The 17598-nt window shown below is 40.6% G+C and overlaps 1 protein-coding gene across 1 annotated transcript in view; it reads left to right on the top strand.

The window, feature by feature from the left end:
- Nucleotides 1-10566, top strand: part of sae1 (SUMO1 activating enzyme subunit 1) — a 15024-nt gene extending 4458 nt beyond the window's left edge. Inside the window, exons 4-9 of the mRNA XM_031863717.1 lie at nucleotides 1432-1577; nucleotides 2762-2861; nucleotides 3223-3328; nucleotides 6544-6688; nucleotides 7922-7991; nucleotides 10279-10566. Coding sequence (XP_031719577.1) covers nucleotides 1432-1577; nucleotides 2762-2861; nucleotides 3223-3328; nucleotides 6544-6688; nucleotides 7922-7991; nucleotides 10279-10371 — 660 coding nt within the window. The 3' untranslated portion in view covers nucleotides 10372-10566. The remainder of the gene's footprint in view (nucleotides 1-1431; nucleotides 1578-2761; nucleotides 2862-3222; nucleotides 3329-6543; nucleotides 6689-7921; nucleotides 7992-10278) is intronic.
- Nucleotides 10567-17598: the final 7032 nt, after the last annotated feature.

Raw genomic sequence — 17598 nt, 5'->3', positions numbered from 1 at the left:
TTTTCCAAAAAACAAAGAAAAAAACAAGTCCTCACGTGAAGCAACCAGTATTGATCAAATGTGACTGTGTCAGCCTTTAGGGCTGCAGAGTAGATTCTCATGAAGGAAGCAGGTTGTTTTTGCTTTTGTCATTAAAAAAAATGGAGATTCCAGCATTCCTGTTTTCCTTCCATGTCTTTCTGATGCTCTGACCACTCGCGTGCACTGCGGTCAAATATTTGTACGCAAGTCATTTATAGGGAAAAAGGTGGAGGTTAACGGCTGATGTTGTGCATCCACCAGGCTGTGAAAGTAGTCCTTCTAACGTTGTTGCACTTTGTGAAAGAAAGATAAAAGTGTGACATTTAGTTTTTACTTGACAGATGTTTTCAGCCCCTTGTATATGTTCTAGATATTGACGTCCTCCTGTAAATACTGGGAGCACTGGTCCTTGCCCCGGTCTGCTTGCTGCCATGTGGGACTCTTATCAGTGGGCTGAGGGTGTTTGGGGCGTGCTGGACTGGGCCAGCAGGATAAGGTGGACCCAGCCCAGCGGTCAGTTGTTTACATTCAGACACCAGCCCACCCTGGTTTCACGGTGGAACACCGTGTTCTCTTTAGCCTCCTTTGGTGGTTTGTTGAGGGAGGCCGGCTATCACCACATGCTGCCGTGGCTGCTGCAGTAGGTGTGTCTCACTCGGTTTGGCAGCCGGTCAGCCGTTGTTCATAATTTGTCGTTTCCAAGAATTGAGCAGGCTGAAACCTATTTGTTTGTTTAGATGTCTGTCTGCCCCTCAGGGATTCAAAGCAAGACAATAATTACTGTTTGATATTTTTTTGTTATTGCAAGCGTTTTTTCTGTGTCGTGTTAATGAAAATGGAAATGAGCAAATAACGGCACAAAAACAAAGCGTGTTAGAGGAGGAGGAGGAGGAGGAGAAGATGCCTGACGGACCAAACCCAGCGGGAGTTCAGTTTCATGCGTTCAAATTTGTAGAGATTAAAGGTGCTGAAAGGTGGAGGAAATGCAAATTCTTGAAATGTAAACAGTACTTGTTGACAGGAAGGGTCTCATACAGCGGTCCATCTCTGCATGAACAGTGTAGCATTTAAATATTTGCAGATAGAAGATTTTTTGTTGCACTCAATTTTCCTTTCTTTATATGCAAACATGTTATTTGCTTTACTAGGATGGAGCTATTTGTTTCACAGTTCACTCTCGCCTTGGATTAAATCCTCTATTGACGTTTTATTGTAGTTGTCGGGACACAGAAAGTTAGACGCAAAGTCACAGACGCTGCAAATATAGCTTCATTTACAGATTAACGGTGACAGAGAAAAGGATGAATTCACTCATGAAATATGGTTTGTACTGTAGTGTACTCAGAAGCACTTTGGCATTAATTGATCAGGCAACCATTTGACCCCGTGTTTGTTCTTTTCCTCCCTCAGGTGTGTCTGACAGGCTGCTCCAGAGACCTGATGGTGCGGGTCGACCAGCTCTGTTCTAAGCACAACATCAAGGTCTTCTGTGGGGACATCTATGGTTACTACGGCTACATGTTCTGCAACCTCGGAAAAGAGCACAAATACGTAGAGTAAGTGCGGCCGACAACAATTCGAAGTGAGGGAGCGGCTGCCTGCGGGATAAGTGCCTTGCTCCAGAGCACTGCAGTAGAGATTATTTTCAGCGATATTAAAAAGTGTTTTCATTGTGAAGTGTCGTCCAAGACAGCAGAACATTGTATTGCCATGCATCTCTTCCATGTAAGCAAACGTAATAAGACACAAGATGAGCACAGAGAAGAGAAAACATTCACCGCTGCTCTGAAACTGAACTCTTTGTTCCTGATTTGAACCACCGTGAAATGACAGGATGTGGTCTGTAACACTGTGACACTGCAGGTCAAAGCCACAGGACAATACCGCCGTTGTATTGGTTCACACACAGGCCTTTATGGAGACATATTAACTGTCAACCAGATTCCAAAACCATTTTTGACTCCTTCCATGTTCACACAAATATCACATATCACACTGAGCCGATTAAAAGAAACCAAGTAGAAAGACGAGCAGCTCTTACCACGGAAAGAACCTCTAAAGTACAAGGACGGGATTTAAACTACAGGAGGACCAGCGGGTCTGCTGGAAAACAGGAGGTAATAGTTGTAATTAGTACTGGTGTGGGAATTAGAAATGACTCACATTAAGCATTAACACCACTGAGGAGAGCATATTAATGGCTGTTATAACAGTCAGTGAATTGTGTCACTTAACTGTCACTGAGATTTTCAACATTGAAGCTCCAGTGTATTACCATTGTGCGACAACTACAAATCCCAGAAAGCATCTTGTCTCCTATCAATATGTCACCTAGCTCTACTCGGCAGTGTTAGCGGTGCACACTTGTACTCTCTGCTCTGCCATCTGGACGCATCCATGCTGACGGTTGACATTACATGACTCAACTTTGCCTTTGATACGTTTTTAATACACGCATATTCCCTATCGAAGTGGTGTTCAAATGGGATCTTAGTTTGGTGAAAGTTAGGTTTAAAATGAACTTTAAAAAATATAATTTCAATATTTCCTGATGGAATTAATTAAATGTTTTAATTGTAATTACTAACTAACCGGTTTCATGGCGTTATTTGACAAGTTGAACTGTAATTAGTTGATTGTAGGTCAAATTATATTACGCTGCAGCTAGAATGAGTTGTTTGTGTGTATGTGAATGAACAGACTGTATCTAATGTGAGACTGACTCTCTCTCTCTTTTTAGGGAGAAACCGAAACTGGTCAAACCGACTGGAAATTCTAACGACGGTCCAGAGGCGAAGAAGGCCAAAGTCGACCCCAACGAGACCACCATGGTGAAAAAGGTCAATGAGAGCATCTTCAAACACATTAAACCAACTAATGTGTTTGTTTTTTATTCTTCCAGCCAAACTGATATAAAGAACTGTCCCATATGAAGATGATTTCCATCTATTCGGCTCAAAGGAACAACTGTTTGAGTGGTGAATAAAATGACTTTCTTTAGGTGGAACACATTAAGAAAATTACACAAAATAGGAAAAAAACATGATTATTTGTGAAGTGTGATTGTCTTATTTCCTCTCCCTATCCTTATCTATACAAATGACCACCAGACTGTCATTATATTTGTCCTAAGATAAGCAACGCATTAATTAATACATCTCCTATTGACGTTACTTTTTTTGTATTCTCTAAACCAATCAGACGGCCAGTTTCTGCACTCTGAAGGAAGCTCTGGAGGTCGACTGGACAACTGAGAAGGCCAAAGCCGGGATGAAGAAAACACCAGTGGACTACTTCATGCTTCACGGTACTTAAAGCCTCATTTCATAAAGTCAACGGTTTAGTGGAAACAGGTTCTAAATTGTCAAGTTAGCATTTTCTGCGATTCGTGTCATTTCGAATTCAAAACCTTTTGTTGTTTTTTCTTTGTCAGAAATCAATTTTCAGATGTTTAGGATACTGTGAGCTCTGGAAACTGCTGATGGGTGTTTGCATTTTAAGCAATTAATCAACTAAAGGAAAATAAAGTCAGTACAAACTAATAATTAATGAAAATTATTAGTAGTTACAACCCCAGAAAGATTTTAAATTGAAGCTAAGCTCTTTAGAGGGGATATTTTTGAATTGGAGGCAGCTCTACCTTTACATTTTACCATTTCATTCTATTAAATGACAAATATTTAAGCGTTTTCTAAGAATTTTAGACTTTGTAAAGACTTTGTTGAGGGATTCCCATTTGTTGCGAAACTGTGCATTTTAGTTTCATTGTGAGATTGTTATTTTTATGATTTAAAAGGGACAACAAGCGGTGGAGCCCACAAGAGGTCTTGTGACATCTCTGCGTAGGAGGCAGGACACAAACAGAATTTCCATACAGAGAATTGATCAAATATAACAAAGAATCCCGAAAGGTCTAAAAATGAATAGAAATTTGAAACTGAAAATGCGTAGGGACCCCGCAGCGAGACTGAAACGCCTACCGTGAACATGCAAAGTCACTGGTTCCAAAGATCAAGTCCATAAAGTTAGTTAAATGTCGATCGGGGGAGAAGGGCGAACGGTTAAAATGTCAAACCCAAACATGTCGTTGTGGTTTAAAATGTTCAGGAACCATCAGACCCAAAGGAACTCTTTGACCCTTTAAGTAAATCTGAAATGTTCCTTCCTGTTTTTCAGGTTATTTACGGTATCTGATGACCTTCTCTTTAAGAGTTGTTATTGTCCCTCTTGTCACCTGGCCCTGCAACATCCCCACACACTGCATGCTAGTTTCCATCACAGGCTGTCCATGGCCAGTCATGTGCACTGAGCGTAGAGCAGAGAACAGCCCGACATCTACACCGCATGATGACACGCACACACCGGCAGGAAGTAACCAGAAAATGGGTATTGGGTGCACAGTTGAATGTTGAACATTCACACTTGAACGTTGAACATTCACACTTGAACATGAACAATTCTGTTAGACTTTGACAGGATGCATAGGTCTCAAATACTAAATGCACGTTGAAAGTGCATTATATGAGATTGGGAGCATTCCTATTGCATCTCAACATGGCAGCGCCTGAGCCGGCTGCTCGTCGCTAACGGTGCTAACGGTACAAACTATCGCACAAGTGCTAACAGAGCGACCTCATTCTCTGCTCAGGTAGACTTTACTCTTTTTGCAATAAATAAGAAAACAAAACGACTACATTGTTAGTCACAAAGATCGTTACGCATTTGATAAAAGTTGTTAAAGGATGTCAGTTTGAATAAAAACACTACTATAGATAACCTGTACCCTGAAAGCATCATTTAGGAAACAGGTATGATGGGAATTTATAGAAAGTCGTAACATCTGTCCAAATATTTCATGTTTTCTTTACGTAAAAGTCTTGAAAACTTAGTTCTTCAGACGATGACACTCTAGCACTCTACAACATCTCCATATGTAAGGACAGAGGCAATAAGACGCTATGATATATTGGCATAATGTTACACAAACTTCAGTTATAGAAAATAAAATATCAGCCTTCATCACTGACGCACCTGAAGCAAATTTGAAGTTTAAAATCATATCAGACAACAACAATACCAGCCAGCTGCAGATGTGCAGTATGTCACTCGTGGTGTTAGCACTTGTACTTAAGTTTAGGATCTGAATGCTTCTTGGCCGGTGCGTTTCGGGTGTGTGACAGCCGTCGTGACATTCGGTCTAATACAGCAACTGCCCTCTCTGAATAGAAGCCTCTGGAACGGTAGCCCCGCCCCTGTCTTCAGTCTGCTCTCTGAGTGGAAACAGTTGTTGTTTTATTCAGTGAGCATCACACAGGAGGCAGTGTTATTATTCCTCCGCTGTTTCTATAATTGGAGCTAGCTTTTTTTTTTGTTTTGGGCGACCGATGAGGAAGTGGCTCTTCCTCTGTTACAACTGCTTCCTGTCTGACTAGGAACAGTCGGGTGATCTGAAGCGTGGCTCTGTGTGTGTGGGTGTGTTTGCTTTTTATCATTAGTATCTCTGATCTACTTAAAACCCCCCTTTTTTTTTTTTTTAATAAAGTGCAAGAGAGAAGATGACTAAAATATTTGGACAAAGCAGAAACAGAAGATTTTTATTATCACAATATATACAAATACAGAATAATATAAGTCTTACTCAAAAGCACTTCTGCCAAATACACTCTCTACACACTCTCTTTGTACAGATTTTGCGTTGATACACGGAAAAAAAATATCCGTTTGACGCAAAGAGCCATCTCCCTCGACTTTAATCTGAAGACTGTTGCGTATCACGACTACATGTGTAGGTTTTACAGATGCTATCGTTGTTCCATCCAAGTGCACATTATTATATTCTGTTATGAAATTCTGTTTGATTTCCTGCCTGGCGCAAACCTGAGCGTGATGCCATTTGTGCCAGTCTCTTAACTTTTTTTTTTTGCCAACGCCAGTTTCACTGATTTTAAAGAGCAGAGCCGAGGTGCAAAAAACGCTGGTGGAAATGGCCGTGGGAGGACTTGACTTCCTCCTGCGGTTTAAGTTAATGGATGAACAGGAAATACGGGGGCGAAGTGTTGATGTGTGGCACAGTTGGAGCTGGTGTCGGTTATTTGAAATTTTGCTCATGACCAAAATAATGTGCACGCTTCTGATTGTTCATTTCTCAATCAGTCATGCAGCCGACTCTTAGACACAGGAAAGAGTTTTGTTTTTTCCCCCCTCACCCTAATATTTTCACTGAACATGTGTAGGTGTACGTGTGCGTCTTGGCAGTCTGTGTGTTCGCACTCTTTGAATTTGTTGCGGGGGAACGTGGGGCCCTAATCGGATGAAGCGGTTCACTGCGCAACCGCACTCAGATCTTATCCTGTTTCAGAGATAAGATGTTGTCGTTCCATGAGATGATAATTCACTGTGGAAGTCCCTTGAAAGCGTGATGAAATTATGAATGGCAAAAGGTGCAATAGATTATATAGAAACAAATTTGTTTCCAGCCTCTTAACCGTCTCCGTTCTGTTCACCTTCCTCCCATCTCCGCAGTTCTGTTGAAGTTTCGCACCGACAAAGGCCGCGCCCCCGACCCGCAGTCCTACCCAGAGGACAGTCCGCTCCTGAGACAGATCCGGGATGACGTCCTGGAGGCCTTGGCAGTGAGCGCTGACCTCCTGAATGATGACTTCATCAGGTATAAAACGCGTCCTCGCGCGTCCTCTGAGTTTTAGACAAGTGACACGTTGAATGGACAATTAGCTCAGATAGGGAATGGAGGCTGTAGACAGCAGGATCCAGCAAAACTTAGCCACCCACATCACCCATATGTCCTGTTGGAAGTGTCCTTGAGTTTTAATATAAAACAAACAAATATATACATTTCTATTTTAACCAAGAAATATGTGCAGATCCCTTGTAGATCCGGTTACATGCTGGAAATGCATCCAGAGAAATGCCATTGAGACAAGATTAAGTCTATTTTTTTAAACATATTTTCACCAAATTGCCCTTTCACCAACAATAAAGTGTAATAGCTGTGTACTCATTACTTATGTTTGCAGGCCCAAATTCCACTTTTACAAATTCATGTTTCAGATTTCTATGAAATTATGTATTTCAGCGTATTGCAATGCAAGAAAATCTGGACTGATCGATCAATTACTGCACTTTCACATCCACACAGAAACAGCACGTCTGTGTTATTGTTTCCACAAAGTCTGTGGCCTTAATCGCTTTCAAACTGGGTTTTGGAGACTGAATAACTTCCACATTACACACAGACTGTAGATGGGAAGTGGACGTAGTCACCGTGACGTCACCCATTGGTTTGTGGTCTGCCATTATGAAGCCTCGAGTTCGGCGATTTGGCCGTCGCCATCTTGGAATACGGCCGTCGCCATGTTGTTTTGTTGCAGCTACTGAACAGAAGTGACCATATTTGGAATGCGGAGGAGTGACGTAGAGACGCCGTATACGACTGGTAGCTATTGCGACCTGTCAATCACATTAGCCCCGCCCTAAAGCATACTCTGCTTTATGGTCTATTTGACTGTAAATGGATCATAATTTACCAAATAAACATCATGCTGTATTGAAGAAGACTTGAAACTAGAGATTGAGACCATAAACTCATGTTTACAATGTTTACTGAGGGAATAAATCAAGAGAGAAGTAGAGTCATTTTCTCATAGACTTCTATACAACCAGAGGAGTCGCCCCCTGCTGGTCAGTAGAGAGAATACAAGTTTTAAGACATTTCCGCATTGGCTTCACTCGGCAGATCCGCCCGACATTAACCCAGTTTGTCTACATCTGTGGGAGGGGATTATTATTGATTATAAAGACGTTTTGGTTGGCTCACTAGCAAGGCTCCAGATGGAGGTATTTTTTGTTTGTCATCAACGTCACACTTTTTTTTTGTCCTCAGCTACTGCTTCTCCGAGATGTCTCCGGTGTGCGCCGTCGTGGGAGGAGTTCTGGGACAGGAAGTTGTCAAGGTGAGCATGTAAACATTAAAAGGAGCCTCGTAACTCCGGGAAACGATCTGCAGAGGTTAACGTTATTGATGCCGTCTCACGATATTCACTCCGCCGTGGTGAATGATGGCAAAACGGGTGTGTGAGGGGGTCGGTCAGTTGACAGGTGGCCGCTCAGCTGGTTATCTGGGTCGGCTTCAGAGAGACTCTTCTCTGTGCAGAAGAAGGATCGTCACTGTGACCACAGCCAGACTCCGTGTGACGCTCCTGGCAGAAGCCCCTCAAAAAGGGGGATTGATTTATAAAGTCCTCGAGCTGAACAACGTAAAACGCTCATTGTTGTTTCATAGTAAAAATAGTGGACTATGTTCCTTTCATACACGTGGGTTCGTACAAAGTCTGGAAAATGTTTTCAAGTTTTTGTGAACGTGCTTGAACTGGAACGTACTCCTCGAAAAAACTCTTGATTTTCAACATAATGTGGCGTTTCATTTTCATACACGATCACGCACCAGAAATCTTTCGATATTCCAAATGAAACGATGACGTCGTCATGTGTCCTTGTTGTCTCACCGGAGCCAGCTCAGCATTACATAATCAGGAGCAAAACATACAATCGTTTTAACATGAACAGCTGGTAAAGTGCTGTGGGTATTTAAAAAATTAAAAACATTTTTCACACTTGCATTTATAGTAAGAATTTAGATGTGATGATAAAGGCTTCGAGAGTGTGAACGTTGTGTGTTTAGGGAGGTTGAAAGTGCTTAAATTTGACTCTTTAAAAAGCAGTTTGAACCCTGAACGTACACAGACATTGTTCTCTTAGATCTCTGCAAATGCACTGTGACAGTGTGTGGCAGAGATATTGAACAATAAACTTTATTGTCAAAGATCACAATCGAAGTAAACATTTTGAACTTCAAAATTCAACAAACGACGAGATCTCGAGGAACATTAGAAGTCCTCGAATGTGCATGTTTGAATTTGGGGACTTGAGATGTATTTTATTTTATAGTCCTTAAATCAGATTTTGTGTAACTTCATTAGTCTCCTCTGATGGGATTCGCAGACTCAGTATTGTAACTGAGGGGTTATATGTGTGTGTGTGTGTGTGTCTGTCTGTTTGTCTGTCTATTTAGCCTGGCCATATATCTTGTGGCCTCATGACTGGTTACTTGATTACTATGTACACTACCGTTCAGAAGTTTGTTATATCGATGTTTTTCTTCTTAACTTCAATAATAACTATTTTAACGGTGATAAAAGCAGCTTAATCCAGACACCAAATGCTTTATTTACATCTGAAATAGTCTTTAAGAGTGAAATGATTCAGACTTCATGTTCCCACAGTGTTACATGACGGGGAGGATACCGTTGCATTGGATTTTGAATTTGTTTTCCAGGCCAGAAAAGCATCGGTGATCCAAAATAATGAGTTGAACTGGGCACTAAATATTGAGTCACAGTTGATTTAAAACCATCTCTTTCTGAGCTGCGTGCACGGTGAGCTGAGGTAACAGGAGTTCAGGTCAGGGTAAGTGTGTGTGTGTGTGTGTGTGTGTGTGTGTGTGTGTGTGTGTGTGTGTGTGTATATTAGAGGGAGGGGACTGACTGCATTATATTGGCACAATGCCAACCTGCCGTCTCTAGAATGATGGAGGTGATGATGAAACCCACTGCAACTGGCCGACTGATGTCTCGCCGGGTGAATCTGAGTGATTTCACTGAGCTCGCCTCGCCAACAGAACTTCTTAAAGCGTGATGGACGTGTGTGTGTGTGTGTGTGTATGTGTGTGTGTGTGTGTGTGTGTGTGTGTGTGTGTGTGTGTGTGTGTGTGTGTCTGCGTCTGCGTGTGTCTGCGTGTGTCTGCAGGCTCTAACAAAACTAGAAAACTGGCATTAAATAGATTCTTTCTGGTCGTGCTGGCTGGTACGTTGATTCTTAGTTCACAAAGTGAACAGTTACCTGCCAAAGTATTGTGTGGCGGGTTGATTACTTATGTACTATGTACACTACCGTTCAGTCAAGTTTGTAATCAGCTGTTTTTTCAGACACCAAATGTTTTATTTGCATTTGAAATAGTTTTGAAGAGTTGCCTGTTGATATTCCAGCTTGTCCTAAACACTTGACACTGGAACAGGAAGCTGCTCCTGCTCCTGACTGAACTGTTGTTCAGAGTTTTGATCTCCATGGAATTAAAAGCATGAAATACCATTCAGACATAAAGATGTGTCCCCTCAGACACCTGACGGGAGAAAATGAATGTGTGTGCTGAAGTGTTTTCTCTCTCTCTGTCTCTCCCTTCAGGCTCTCTCCCAAAGAGACCCTCCTCACCGGAACTTCTTCTTCTTCGATGGTCGTAAAGGCAACGGCGTGGTCGACTACTTTGGCCCCAACTAAACAGTTTTACACACAAATTCATGTCCAGCAAATGTATGTCTTTTCTTTCGTTTGTTCTGTCAGATAATTTATATCAGTTCTTGCTCCACTACTCATAAAGTTAACCTGTTGTTGTTCCAACCTTTTGGCATTTGGTCTTTGTTTTTTTTTTTACATTTACTAATAAAACCTTGTTAAGTGAAATGATTCTGCCTCAGGTTTCTGGATTTATTAAACAATAACAATCATGTTGTTTTATTCTTTTAATTTGGAAAATTAGATTAGAGATTTTTTTTCCACTTATTTTAAAATCGTGACACTCTTGTGTCATGTAAATTAGTACAAACTAATGTTGTGCAAGGAAATCTGTGTAAATCAATATTCATTTTCCATTTGATGCAAAAGGTGCAGTCATGAAACACGGTGGCCTTGAATTATGCAATGTTAGAAATTAAAAAATCTGAAGGTTACATGATGCTTAGTGTATGACCATATTTGGTAATAACCTCTCACCGCCCCAGCGTGTGACTCACCAAACCAAACATGGCTGCCTCAGTGACAAATAAGGCAGCGACAACAAGCGAGCATTGCAGGGGGGAAAACCAGACCCGTGGTCCCGTGTCTGACCGTGGTTGAACCTGTTTATCCGGCCGGGCCTGGGGAACCTGAACCGCAGAGATGTGTCTTACCGTAGATGGAAATAATGACGCTTATTTTGATGCAGTTTAACTCCTGCAAGGGTCGACTGCTGTGTTTTCAACAGCAGGTGCCACGAGGTCGCTGAGTCATTCTGCTGTTTAAAAAAATAAAAATGTAAGTTTACAGTTAAAAATAGTTCAACAGGAAAGTGTCATCTTATGTAAAATACTTTTTTTGCATTGTCAAGTCGGTTAATTCAGAAATAGTTTTCTATACAAAACAAATCAGTGATACATTACAATAACACAATAAAATGAGAGGGAGAGGTGTATGAGGGCGACTTATTAAAGGTTGTTGCCTCTTCAGATACATTTCATTCATGGGGAGCTGAAGCAGCGTTTCCACAATGACCCGCAAAACATGTGACCTTAACCGCAACAGGAAATGTCTACGGTGGTGTCCATCAACCAAAGATCAGCTTCTCTCTGTGGCTCAAAAGGGAACCAATCGATTCTGTGGCAAACTTTGAGGTGAATTACATGTCATTTGAGCTTTTTGGACGAGTGACAGATTCCCCAGACAGACGACTGACTCTTCTCAAACTGCCGGATCTCATTCCCACCACCGCTTTGTTTGTTTGTTTGTTTTTCTCTCTTCCAGGCGTAAGCCTGAGGAGAGATCATGTGCTTGCACGTGTGTCTGTTTGTCTGTCCGCCTGTCTACAGCTAATCTCTCACACCACTGGACCCTTCAGCCAAATATATTTTGTGCTCATTTACCACCGTATGCTCTAGGACCTGTTGTGGTTGCAGTGATTCATAAATAAAATATTTTATTAACTAGTGCATAACTCGTCAGTGACTGCTGACTCCTCATGACCAGACGCAAGTGAGCGACAACTGCTTCAGTAGCCAATCATTTCCGCTAATAGAAAAGTTATAGGCACGACACAAGATGGATAAATCCCTGTTTTTGTTATCTTCGCTGCCGTCTTGTCTTGACTGTCAGGGAGCCAGGGGGGAGAATCGGGTGAGATTCAACTCCTCTTTGTTTGGAACGGGGAGCGAAAGACACCTAGCAGAAATCAGCACTATTACGTTCAGTGTAGTTTGTTGTGTGAAGCCAAGAATACATACATGACACAAATCCTCCAAAGGGATATTTCAAAGGTAACAGATTTACTGTAAGAAGACAAAGAAGGAATCGCTGCCTCTGGACGTCAGTGTCCATATTTGACACTTTTGAACCATCATTTTAAGTAGGACTGAGGCTAATCAAAGCAAACTAGAAAGTTTTATTTTTGTGGTGGCAACTGCAGAACACAAATGTTGCTCCACATAAAAACCCCAAAGCGATCACTCTGAACTGTAAGCCCCCCCCCCCCATTGCATTAATCCATCGACCAAATGATAAAAACACAAAAACGATATCCCCATTTGACAGATTTAGTTTCTTTGCAAATTAATAAGATTCAACATAAAAATCATGGGATCATCTTGTAAAATACGATGCCTGGTTACAGATTTGACTAACAGTTACATTTGCAGGTACAACAGCAAAATGCAGATTGTGCATCAATGCATCTGTGATAATGCTATGTGATATCTACTATTAAAAAAAACATGATATTGTGTATGGCAAGACTTACCAGGCTGAAAGATCATCGATCAAAACAATAAGGATCATCTGTGACTATGTTTTGATCAGTTATCACATATTCATTTTATGGTTTTATTCTTAATTTCCAAACACACATTGTTTTTAAATTGCCAGTTATGCACTAGTTATTAATTGATTGTTTATTTGAACAAAAAAAATACACCAACCACTCTATAAATGACTGATGAAGCAAATGTGAAACTCAGGACTCCTGGTCCCTTGATACATTCCTACTGTAACTAAATTGATATCTACTTTTATTCCCCCATGAGGCTTTCTGCTGCAGAAATGTGTGACAATTGATTTGAATAGAGACAGGATTGAGTCCATTCACACACCGGGTTCATTGCAAGTTCAGAGAGAATAAGAAAATAATTGAATAATTCCCATGAATACATATTAACCAACACCAGTCTGTTTTTGATTGGTGTTTACGGCTGATTTAGGAACAAAACCAAAGGAGCTGTTAGGCAGCACAGAGTGCCACTTCTCTTTTCCTGGGATTAGGAGAGAAGATTAATTACGGAATGTCCCTTTAAGCTCATTCTGCCCCTTTAATTAAACCTAAACTCTTATCTGCCAACACATTCAATGCGCTCTTCATGCTGACTCTGCTCTCTGTCTTTCATGTCCTGTCTTGTTCTCTCACACACGCACACACACACACACACACACACACACACACACACACACACACACACCCATACAGAGTTAAATCCCAGTGCGGAGCTCCTGCTGTGTGGTCACTCTCTCCACTTAGCAGCAAAGACCAAGTGTCTGTTGTTGCAACCAATCAGATCCCTGATTTGGCTCTGAGGGTCGCGTGATTGGCTCATTCTGCAGAGGAGTTTAACCGAGGATATCTGGTCCCAATGCTGCCTGTTGACTCAGCAACAGACAAGTGTGTGTGTGTGTGTGTGTCTTTACTTGTACAACCATCTTTGTGAGGACCATTAGAAGTTTTAGACCTTCAGATTGAGGACGCTTTTGGAAAGTGATGACATTTTTGTCGCTCCTCACTTTGGGAAGGACCTTCAAAGGCCCGTTTGAGGGTTCAGGTTAGGGTTAGTTTCAGGTTAGAGTTAGTTGCAGGTTAGAGTTAGTTTCAGGTTTCAGCATAAGTATTTAGTGGTGATGGTTAAGGTTAGGATAATGGGAAAAGAGAATACTTTATATCAACAAAGTGTCCTCACAAAGATAGAAGTGAAGGGTGTGTTATTGTGTGTTGGCTGGCCAGAAGGTCTTTGCTATTCCTTAGACACTGGTGAATTCCTGCGTTTGTTTATTACTAGTGCAGCGCTCGCATTGCTGCTGAACAGCATTGTCCCGATACGAACCCATTGCTTGGCTCCCGGCGGCTGAAGTGTTGCTAGGAAATTTAGTATATTCACCATCCAACAGCAAAAGTGAACTGCTGTCGAGCGAGCCGTGGCCTGAAATGCCCGCTGTGGGTGACAAGCTCAAGTCTACAGAGCTTTGAAGCTCCACCCCCACAGCTACAGTTTATTAATATTGAACGTGTCTTCAAATTGCACCATGGGGAGCCAAGAAAAAAAAAAACACAGAGTGTGAAGTAGATCCGATGAGCGGTTCTCGAGGTTTGCAAAGAAGACACAGAGATTCCTCGCTTTATAGTTGGATGTAGAGATTAGTGGGGCTGCAACTCACAGTTCTTTTCAGTCTTAATTAATCGGCCAATTATTTTCTAAGATAAATTAAATAGTAAAAAATATATATATATAATATTTCATAGCACATCTGAGAAGCTGGGAAAACCGTTACTTAAAAAAAGACTAAAATTATGAAGACATTTTTTATTTTTTTTAACATTTTCTGTTGATGTTGACTAATCAATTAATGAACTAACCGCTTCAGCTCTAAAGATTAAAGCAGCAAATATTTCTTCATTTTGGAAGCAGAAATCTGGAGTTCTCACTTCAAATGCAGGTTGGCTTTTTTCCTAGGCATTAGTAACAATCCAATGATATAATATATCAAATAACAATAGCTTAATATAATATAATGTCAGGGTATGTTCCCCAGCAAAGACTGACTAAACGTCGAGCTCTTGTAGAGGCCCGTATGAATGTGTTATATTTACCAACATTCATTTTTATGAAAATAACACAAATTGTTACTCAGAAGTCAGTAAAATGGTCTAAAGTCAAAGATCAGTTAAGGAACATCAGAGAGTCATTTTGGTCTGTAATCACAACACTTCAAGTGTCATTCTTCATCTTTTAAACACATTGTTTTTTAAATTGCCAGTTATATACGTGTTGTGTTTAGTATCTGTTTATTTGTAAATAAAAACAGACAGTAAATGATAAAAAAACAAAGACATTCCTGCTGTATTACGTTACGTGTATAAACCAGGTGATGTGAACAACAACATGAATAAATGCTATAATAACAATGCATCCACTGTGCAGTTCCAGGGTTATTCAAGGCCTCTGTAAGAGCATCAAAACATGGTCTGGAGTATTTTGATGCGCATGTTGTCCCGGATTGTCATGTTGACCATCATTGTAAACACTTGTGGTGCATCTGTGTGTGTGTGTGTGTGTGTGTGCGAGCAGCGAGGGTCTTGACCTCGTGTCTGCTAATCCGTGCTGCTCTCCAGATGTGACGGAGACCACATCCACTGTCACGCATGGCCAGAGGGCTGCTGCTCTAAACCCCAGACAGCCACCAACATCTGTAAACATCTGCCAAACCAATAAACTGCCGCTGTCCTCGCCTGAGGGTGGCGTCATTGCAAAGTGACATTTCCACCGTGTGAAGTTCATCCCCAAGCAGAGCGAAGTCATCATCCTACTCCCGTGCCTTTGTGGAGTGTAAAGGAGATCCTTTATTTACTCATTTGGTTTATTTCACCTTTATTTAACCAATAAGTCTCTTGAGCCTGCATTATCTCAGTTAATGAAGTACAATTTTGAGGTACTTGTACTTTACTTGTGTATTTCTATTTCCAGCACCACATCTTTATAAATAATATATATATATGTATACTGTATATATATATACATATATATAAAATGTATTAGTTGGTTTATTATATACAGTATATTCATCTAGCCAAATTCCTTGTATGTGTAATATACTTAGCAATAAACATGATTTCTGATGAATAATTCTGAAATGGGCCATTCTGCATCATGAGTACTTTTATGTTTGGTAGAATAAGTATATTTTGATGCGAACACTTTTGTACTTTCACGTACAATCTTGAAGGTCTCCGTTTAGTTCTCTTTGGAGGCACCTGTGGTGATACGCGGTAATTGCAGGTGTGTTTTTGGATCTTACTTCCCGGAGATACAAACAGTATCTGGAATCCCCTGATTAGTTGATTTGCAAACATACATTTAATCTACAATTGTATTGTATATTCTACTCAGGGATTTCTCAAAGTTAGCTTTCTCTTTAAAAAATATTGAACACGTTTCCTCGTAAAACTTTCAGTCCTTGTAGTTCCTGCCTGGTCAGTCTTACCAGGAACAGCTCCAAAACGGTTGTTTTTGTTCAATAAGTGCAGTAACAAGTGTGGAAAAAAAATATATAAAAACTATTAAAGCACATTATACTCTCCATTTCATCAGCCAGCTCCGACAAAACTTGTTTTAGAAATAGTTGTTACTTGAAACAGTATTATATGATAACAGACACAAATGGTTTCATATAAATTAAAATTATATAATGACATTGATGTAGTTTTCTAAAGCTTTCTAAAGGTTATTTTTCATATATTACATAGTGAAAGGAGAGAGGGAACACCATGCAGCAAAGGGGTCATTGTTAAACTCTGCCCGCTGCAGAAAGGACTCAATGGGCTGCCCGCTCTACCAGGTGAGCTACTGGGGCACTCCATTAATTAATGTTGGACATAAAACACCAAACAGGGGAAGATAGTTTCCTTATCTTTATTGTATAAAAAAAGAGAAAAAAAGTACAAAATTCATGTAGAAAGTTTACAAAAGAAAAAAAGTTGAAAAACAGCAAATACACACTGCATGTGACTGACACTGAGCGTCGTTGGTGGTGTGTGTGTGGGGACCATGACCACTTAACGTTACTATGTGATGACAAGCACTGCTAGCGAACCGATCTAACAACACGCAGTAAACAAGCGTCTACTGGAGCTAGCGTCGTTGGTTCTCTGCTCAGCGTCTTGCTAGCCGAGCATCTGCAGGTACGACTTTAAACATCAGAAACAATGGCCTGGGCTTCAGACAACTAAACAGTGTCGCTAAGGACAAGTGGGAGTGGCATCCAAAAGGGTCCAGGTTTCAGTCAAATGTTTCCTGATTTGGAAAATGTACTACTCCACGAAGTGGACACTTTAATCCAGAGTACGTTACAGTACATAAACGTGTCATTTTAGCAGGTGTAGCACACAGTTTGGGATTTAAATTCACATCAGAAATAATTCTATTTTTCATTACAGGGTTTTTAGTTCAGTCAGTATCACTCTTCTTTGTGGTTTCAAGAGAATAAAACGAGAGAACTTTGGTACTTTTGCGTCTCATCTGATAAGACGCATGGAAAGCCAATGCATCACTTGTTGTTGCTTTAAAACACAGTACAGTCTTAAATGATTGAGACATTTCATGTATTGCTTGCAGAGGACAAAAAAGTACCAAATTCTAAAGCGGACATCATTTCACTTTTTTTTCTTCTGCTTTTCAAAGTGATGCATCCACTCTCAGAGTGTGGTGCAGCGCTTTAGCTCCCTTTTTATTCAATCTCTGTTTTAACAGTTTACAACTCAAGTACAACTTCATTCATAGTTTTGATCAGGAATGTAAGAAACAAAATAAATACATAAAAAACAAAGAAAACAAAAAAAAAAAAGCTACAGATACGCTACAGTCCAAAATAAATTATGCTCTTAATACGAGCAATTCAACATTTTCTCCCAAACAAACTACAGTGAAAGTTATCGCACAACCG

This window comes from Anarrhichthys ocellatus, unplaced genomic scaffold (assembly GCF_004355925.1).
Source record: "Anarrhichthys ocellatus isolate YVR2014 unplaced genomic scaffold, GSC_Weel_1.0 scaffold29, whole genome shotgun sequence".
Taxonomy (NCBI): Eukaryota; Metazoa; Chordata; class Actinopteri; order Perciformes; family Anarhichadidae; genus Anarrhichthys; species Anarrhichthys ocellatus.
Note: the sequence above shows the minus strand (reverse complement) of the source record. Positions and strands in the feature narration are given on the sequence as shown.